General features: G+C 46.0%; 1 protein-coding gene across 2 annotated transcripts; it reads left to right on the top strand.

Moving 5' to 3' along the window:
- The first annotated feature begins 2,148 nt into the window (after positions 1 to 2,148).
- LOC112494844 lies at positions 2,149 to 4,461 on the top strand. 2 transcript variants are annotated; one of them, XR_003060728.1, is made up of 3 exons: positions 2,149 to 2,277; positions 2,349 to 2,430; positions 2,505 to 2,758. XR_003060728.1 is itself a non-coding variant. In XM_025088255.1 (3 exons), exons 1-3 carry the CDS (start codon positions 2,198 to 2,200, stop codon positions 4,435 to 4,437), a joined length of 516 nt encoding a protein of 171 aa, XP_024944023.1. In that variant the 5' UTR covers positions 2,167 to 2,197; the 3' UTR covers positions 4,438 to 4,461. The 2 variants fall into 2 exon arrangements, 1 of the variants encoding a protein (XP_024944023.1); XM_025088255.1 differs by lacking the exons at positions 2,349 to 2,430; positions 2,505 to 2,758 and adding exons at positions 3,940 to 4,265; positions 4,328 to 4,461 and having other exon boundaries at positions 2,167 to 2,277.
- The last annotated feature ends 3,643 nt before the right edge of the window (positions 4,462 to 8,104 follow it).

Below are 8,104 nucleotides of genomic sequence, written 5' to 3' on the forward strand. Positions count from 1 at the left end.
TAGCGAGGCGCAGGAAAAACACCCTAGCGCTTTTCGCGCCGGCATGTTCTACGGGCTGTGACACGCGAATCGAATTTGTCAAAGACGCGATTCTCCCCTGACTGCCGCAAGGGTAGCGACAGCTACGAGAAGAATAAGGCGACTGTCGCTGCTTTATATTGGAGCTTGACTACCGGAGTCTGAGGATACATCGATCGATCAAACGAAAAAAAAAAAAAAAAAAAAAAAAAAAAAAAAATTTTTTTGGAAAAAAAAAAGATCAAACGAAAAAAAAAAAAAAAAAAAAAAGAAAAAAAACATTTTTTTAGCGACAAAAAAATTTGAGGAAAATCACAAATACGGCAGAGATACCCGTGACCGTTTATAACGGGTACGTGTATAGGGATTAAAAATTGAAATCGGGCAAAAAGGACAGTCACCCTCAAGTATCCCTTGGATGGAGTCGATATAATCGGATGAGCATTTGTTGATGCGCGTGTAATCAAATAAGTCTTCCCCTCGCGGCAATCAGCATATATTTGTATGCAGTTGCACTCATGGTGAAAACGAGTTCTAAATGATGGGTAATTTGAGAGCGGGAGTATAGCGGAGGCCACCCCTGGTACCGGGACCGAAACCACCCCCGATGGCCTACCGAACGGTATTACAGAGGCTCTATGGCGGCCGAGTGGTTGGAGCCGGCCTGAGTAAGTAATATAGGGGTTGGCTGCGACCCTTCCGCCAAGGGTTGTATTCTAAGGGCATGAATTTCGTTGGCCTTACTCTCCTTACTGTTTTACATTGCATAAGTAACGCCAACCTAGAAACCCTCGAGGACGCCCGGCGCCCCGACGCCTTTACCCGACTCCGCTTATTTGCCCCAACCAAAATGGGATATCAGACTATTGCCTGCGAGGTACGAGCCTGGAGCACCCGCGGCATTCCAAAAGTCCTGTGGGCGAATTTGAGATTATTTTTTTTTTTTTTTCCAAATAGCAATCGATAGTGCAAAATTACTTGGGAATCTGAATACTTTTAACCGTAGCGAATCGATGGTCAATTATTTTCCATCTGCCTACCTGATAACGTTAACTCATTTAATTGAGCGAGATTGCTCGTGTATTAAGTACATAAAAAAGTTGTTACCTCACATGTGCGTGAGAACTTAATGCTCGTGCGATTAGCCTAATTACTGTTTGTTTCTTGTACAACGATACGCGAGACGGTTTGAACCACGAAGACTGATTATAATAATTATGTTATCATGTTAGATACGTTATCTTCGAACTCGATCGTGGTTTATATTTTTGTTATTAATAATTTTTGTTTTTCCTATTTCGATAGTATAAACTCGCTTCGAAATTGATCGAAATCATGATGGTCGTTCCCGTCTGGATTTTATGGAATTGTACAGTGCGTGGGTCTGTAATGATCTGACGTGGCATTTAATGTGCCTTTTTTACAGGCTGCTTCTTTTGGACTAGTTAGCACATCGATTCGACCCAAGTCAGATGAGACTGACAGTCTTTCCGCCGGGCGTCTGACTGACAGACTGCAGGCTGCTTCTACCTCGACAAGCTAATACCCACCTACGGATGGATAACCACCTTTCGCATTCGCAACCCGGCACGGCACGCACGGGGCCCCCTTTTATATTCGACCACGTCCGCGAGAAAGACGTGTTAATCAAAATGTTAAACAAGCCACTTACAAGGGACTGTGACGTTTCCATTTAAAGCCAGGTTCATACGAGAGACGGGCCCGACTGCCAACTTGCACGAGTTGGTACAGTCGCGTAGCAAATTTAAATGGACCCCGCGATGTCTGTCAAAAATATTTTATTCTATCATTTTTATATTTAATATTTTTTGCAAATTTTTTACCCTTTCTTTTTTTTACTCGCCAGTTTTATTATACGCGAAGCGTGTGGTTTTTCGATTTTTCACGTATCTCAACGTTATAGGCACCGGCTATCCGGTGCAGGGTATAACAGGTGAACTGCTTCCCAGTAGCGAAAGTACAGGCAGGTCTGGCCGAACGCCCCGAGATATGCAGCCCAGCGAACTCAAACGCGCAGACAGTCGCGAAACAAGTGGACTTCGCTTCTGGTTCTGTTTGCAGAAGGAGCGGAGCTGTTTCGGCAACGCGGCGCAAACGACGAGTGTTTGTCAAATGTTTGATCGAAATGTTTGTCATTTCCGAACCGTACCGAAATTAAATGCAGTGTTTGATTGGCAATATTCCGAGTGTGTGTACGCAACTGTCGAGTCGGTGGATGCGGAAGGAGATAAAAGCACGGTAGAGTGACGTTAAAGACTGTTTCATAACGAAATTGTAATTTCTTTTTTTTTTTTTTCAAAAAAAAAAAGGACCAAAAATATATGAAACATCGCGTCCAGGACGAAACGAAGTTGCCAGGAGTCAAAGTCACTAGGGGTCTTCTAGGGAATGGTGCAACTTTTTTTTTGAAGTTTTATATATTCTTTTTTTCATTCTTCCTTCTCACCATTCCTCTCTCCGGACAGTACACCCGTTATTATCGTAACAGTCAGCCACTGAAACGTTCAATTATCCACGCGCTGCGTCACGGCTCATTGTGACCCGGGTCCGGATTGAGTGCGCGTGAAAAGAAAGAGGGTTGGCTGGGAGCAAGGTGGTCTGAATGAGCGTCAAATGATGCTGAGTGGATGTCAGATACTCGGATTGTCCGTGACTCGACGTTACAGGGAGCTGCGGCAGGAACGGTGCGGAACGGCAGCGGAATGAACCACGCGTCGCTAATAAGATCTTAAGGCGCGCGCGGGCGTGTATTTTGACACGCTCAAAGTGACAGACCAATTACGTAGCATGGGTCTGATGGGTCTGATGGGCCTGATGGGTCCGATGGGTCCGATGGGACGCATCAATGGTGCATCGTCTCACGGCCATTATCCTCGCGGATGTGTCCAGGTTTTGGACGTCACTTGTAACACGCAATAAATTGCTGTAAGCTGTCAGGATTTTTCTTTTTCGGGCAGGTTTACATTGAAAAATATTACCGTGCTATTTTTTTCTCTCTCGAATAGGTAACGTGAATGTTTTTTTTTTAATCCCATTTCTTCAAATTCGCTATCCAGCACCGTACGATTGTCTAACGGGTGAATTTTATTTATTTTTTCTCATTCGAATTTCCAATATCGTGATCGTCATATTTTTCGTTCTAACAGCGACCTAACTCATTCTACACTGTGGCAATGATACGTCTCACGTGTTTATGTACGTTGTTTCTCTTTTTCTTCTTCTTCTTCTTCTTCGCTCATCTCCGTCACTCGTCCCACCTACCAGGGTCCTCGTCGACATTCTGTAAAGTTAGGCGAATGAAAAAAGTTGCCGCACTCTCAAGGGAGCGTCGGGCGTAGTTAGCGGACTTCGGAATAATCTTCATTGAAAAAGTTTGTTTAAATCTCGCTACGCGGGAGTATGCTCGTCGCGATATGAGAACGCTGCCAAGAGTCGGTAGACGTTCAAGAATATTCGGTCGTCGAGTGAAAAGAGAAGAAGAAGTAAAAGTACATAAAAGCCAGAGCAAAGGAGAAAAGAGGGAAAAGCGATAAATTCGTTCGGACTGAGTTTTATGTATTTTCAAAATAAACAAAAAATCTACACAATTCCATAGCTGCTGGTGAATACATGAAAAAAAATTTTTTTTCCTTCATTCTTCGTCACTGACGAAATAAGCCACGAAAAATTGACACTCGAGAACCGAGTGACTTTGCCGTCGGATTTGCCGATTTTTCGCATTAGCCGTTCATGCCTCAAGGAAGGCTGGATTCGCGTTGGGAATCTGTAACGTCTATACCTGATGTCTATGTATATATAACGGGTGGGCATATATACATGTATTTCTTGTTCGATTCTCAAGAGGGTGATTTTACGGGTGGATTCGTGTTCGCGCGACTTTACCAGGCACCCTCTATCCAGGTACTGCACTGTATACCTGCTCTGGGAAAAGCATCTCCTGTTGCCAGGAAAGAACAAAGGACACCGCCGCTCCAGTTGCGAACACCTTTCTCGATCCCAAGTAAACAGCTTGTTGGCCGAAGGCTCCAGTTCCACCGTTCGAGCGCTCGATCTTCTCATCTGGCTAATCTTTCCTAGAGTGCCGACTTTTAGCGGTCCATTGTCCGGGGTTAGGGATGCTGATGATGACACATTGGAAGAAAAATACTTTGAGCTAAGAAAGTTCGTAAGACTCTACAGGGATAAAAATCTTCTAATGGTACTGTACCGAAGTGAACGTGCCATAGGTATCGTATTGGACTATTAAAGTTATTGATACCTTCGGATTCGAGAATTTTGTAATTTTCAGGAACGAGACTGTCGGGATGGGGATCGGTGAGAATGCGAAGTGGATCGCTGGGGGTTTTGTCAGAGATAAATATTTTCACGTTTATCGACAGGATTTATATGAAAATTTGAACGTTTGACTGATAGCTCACCGCCACTTTTCTGTCCATATATATATAAAAGTGTTATATACCTGCATATAGAGTTTATATATATCAGGTATAAGGGAGAAATATTCGTGTAAGGGAATTTGCATAAGCCGCGTGAAAGTAATACAGCCGAATGCTGCTTCTTGATACTTTTTTATGACTGCCTTAAAAAAAAAAAAAATAAGTATGCAAAATGTGAGAAAATCCAAAATTCTGAGTTCAGCAAAAAAAAGTCTTAAATATTTGAAAATTTGGTCCAGTCCATTACGCCCAGAGGTCGAGCCTATAGTATTTAATAATTTTGGTTGACGCCACGAACATCTGCCGCTCGCAACAACCCTTTCCGAATTTCCATTGCCGAGCGCCACCTCCTGTCAGGCTATTGTTTAATTAATCATTTTGTATTAATAAAAGCTCGCCTAATGAATTCACTGATTTCACACCGTTAATACGGGTTTAATTTAAATTGAATGAAGTGTCGATCCAGCCACCCCCTCGGTCCGTTTCTGCCAATCCGCCTCCCCATTACCGAGTAACCCCTGACCCTCTTACTCGCCACCCGCCCCATTCGGCCGATCGTTCTTTTTCCCTTGGCTCTTCTATTGATCTTCATTCCCTCTGCTAAAACGCTCCGAAATGGTTTACTAAAAGGTGACCTATTTTTCATTGGCATTCCGCACGCGTCCAACGAGTTCCTTCCTCGCCCTGGCGCACCCTTCTTTGCCTCTCCTTCTTCATCTTCTTCTTCCCTCTTTTTGCCTCTTTTTTTTCTTTCATTATATTCCACCGTGCAAATCGATCCGAATTTACTTCGGATTCTCGATACAAACCATTAGCCGTAACTCCCCACCGCCATCCCGTTCAGAATCACTGGCAATCAAGTTAAAAACAATAGTGCGTTATCAGTGCGATATAAACCGACCAATATATATATATATATAAAGAAAGTGTACGGAGTCAATCAGATCCCATACAGTAGAAATGCATTCCAGTTGTGCAATACGATATCCAGTACGAACTATAAAAAAAAAAATGTGGTAAAAATTTTTGAAAATTAGGTAAACACTCAAGTGCGACATAATCAAGCCAGGCTTTTATCTGCACTCGTAGGCAAATTAGCTTATAAGAGTTCACCTGCATTTCCTGGTCCAGACCTGGACCCGGGTCTCCACGATGGCTCTTGGGAAGTCTCAACGAGTGAATCTTATTCCTAGTGTTTACTAGTAGGTGCTCCAGGCTCGACGCTTGCTCTTCGAGTAGCCTCGATTCCGGAGGCTCCCGTCAGGGTGCGCCACGGTGCTCGCAAGCTTCCAAGATCCATAGGCGCCGCCGCGACGCCTCCGGCAGCTTTCAAGCTCATGGGAGGAGCGAAAGAGGCCGCACCTCGGCTCCGCCCCTACACCATCATCCCCTAGGAGGCGCTGCTGTCGATTACCTCGGGACTTCTCCTAGGAATACCCTCGGAGTCTCACCTTACGTGGCTATTATCCGTCTTGGGCGTTCAGCATCGTCGCGCTCTCCTTTATTTTCGTAGCTCATCCAGACTCCGAGCTAAATCTGACATGGATTTTTAGCCTGACAATTTTTGGACAATTTCAAAGCTACTGCCTTCCGGTGATAACGCTTCTTTCTTTTTGTTATTCGGTGCTTTCAATTTGGCTGTCGCTATTATAACCAGTTGGTCGATTCCGTTCATCGGGTCGTTACGCCCCCTTCCACTCCCCGTGGAATGATGAATTAAGCTCTTTTGATGCTCGTGATCGCAGGGGATGCTGAATGACTCCCTGACTGAACGAGATACACTGATACTCGTGGCATAAAACAACCCAACCCCCCCCGCCACCCCTCTCCGTCTATGCGAAGGTACTCCAACAAGGTTCAATGACGTTTACACCGGGATCGTAACACCCGAGCCGTAATCATTCGTTCTATTTAAAACCTTCGAAGTGGTAGAGAATCGACGGTACAGTCATTAACGAAAGCTATACCCTCGTAAACTGTGTAATTAACAAGACCGTACGGTAGCAGCGTACCGATGGTTTAGCGAGTAGAATCAAAGGATGGCCAAGTGCCATTTGAATAATTCAAAATGTAATCCGAAAATGCAAATCAAAAAAAAAAAGAAATAAAATAATTATTAATCGAAGTAAAAAAATCAATTGAAAATTCTTCATTCAACTTAATCACCGCACCGACAAGATCCACCGGTACGAAAAACCTTGTACGGCCAACGGCAAGTATCTTTTTATTTTCATCGAGCAGGAGAGGCCGACTCTTTTTTTTTTCTCGCCCCCTCGCTATCCCACTCGGCACCCAGGAAGTCGACTTTCTCTAAGCTGTAAAGGGTCCCGCGAAGTTTATTCAGTCCGCCAAACTTTGTAGTACAGCGTGTCCACCGCCAGAGGGCAGAATTCCGGTAGATAGAGGTATAGGAACCCGAGCTGGAATACCAGGGTCCGAACATACCTCCCAGCACACATACACGGGTCGCGCTTTGTCCGGTCTCTCGGACGCAATTAGGGTGGGTCTCGGCCTTAACCCCCTCGGGGGTGCCCTGCGCTAAGTAGAAAAGCGTGTAGCCACCTCCGGGCTCGAAAGGTCGTGGGTTGGCTGGATGCGTGGACGGTTGGATGGACAGACCCACGGACGAACGGACGCCGACTGACAGCAGCTGACTACCGTTCGACCCCCCCTCCGCCCCTCCCCCCCGTGTCATCCGGTCCCACTTCCTCGACTTACGCCACTCACGTAGCTCCTCCAAGACAAACATCAACGGGGTGGCCTGACCATGAACGCCCTTGCACCAATTCTGCCACCTGGAGCTGACTCCGTCCCGGGGACCTCGTAGCAACCTCAGAAGGGTACCAGGTTCGGTGCTGATTTTCACGGCGTTACGTTGTACAAAGTGTGTTCGAAAGTCGTGGAACAAGGGCGGAGTAATTTTTTTTGTAAACTCACAATCCCTAGCACGCGACCAGGTTTCAGGAGGGTCAAATATAATGGCGGACTCGCCCATAGCGATACTCTGACCCCTACCTACCCCTAGACAGTACCGACAAACTGCTCAGGACTAATATTACGCGAGTACGTACATACCATTACACATCCCCAGGAATGCCCGGCACGGTAGGTACTACGATACGTAGGTCGGTCGTTTGGTATCCTTTGGAACACCCCACAAGGGGCTCGTTTATCTAACCATCCCCAAGCCACGAGGTTTCCCCGTTTCGCAAGCACGTGGTTATGCCCACTTCGTCATCCACCGCGCGGCCCCGCCAAACACGTTGCTCCCTCCCCGCAAGTCCCGGATCCCCCTCTCCCTCCGCCCCCCCCCCCTTTAAATTGTGAATAATGCTGATTATGTAAAAAGACTTTACGAGATGTTATTACCATCGTTACGATTACGACGTTATACGACCCCCAGCGGTACTCGTATAAGCACACACCCGCTTTACCGTCCAACTACGCCTGTTTCCGCTGTACCTCCTAGACCCGGGTACAAGCTCAGGACCAAATTAGGAGGAGCATCCGCGGAGTTGACAGTCCAGGGTACCCAGGATCCAGGTGTCGTCTCTGCAGTCTGAACTGTTCGCTCTGGTAGAGTGCAGCTTATTCATCGGGATGAAGGGAGTCGAAAGGGTACAGTGGTA

The sequence above is a fragment of the Cephus cinctus genome, unplaced genomic scaffold (genome assembly GCF_000341935.2).
Source record: "Cephus cinctus unplaced genomic scaffold, Ccin1 Ccin1_scaffold0862, whole genome shotgun sequence".
Taxonomy (NCBI): domain Eukaryota; kingdom Metazoa; phylum Arthropoda; class Insecta; order Hymenoptera; family Cephidae; genus Cephus; species Cephus cinctus.

Coding starts and splice junctions, on each gene's coding strand:
- LOC112494844 (XM_025088255.1), top strand. CDS start 2,198: ATGCAGTGTTTGATTGGCAATATTCCGAGTGTGTGTACGCAACTGTCG. Junction 2,278..3,939: donor CGGAAGGAGATAAAAGCACG/GTAGAGTGACGT, acceptor CCCTCTATCCAG/GTACTGCACTGTATACCTGC. Junction 4,266..4,327: donor CCGAAGTGAACGTGCCATAG/GTATCGTATTGG, acceptor TGTAATTTTCAG/GAACGAGACTGTCGGGATGG.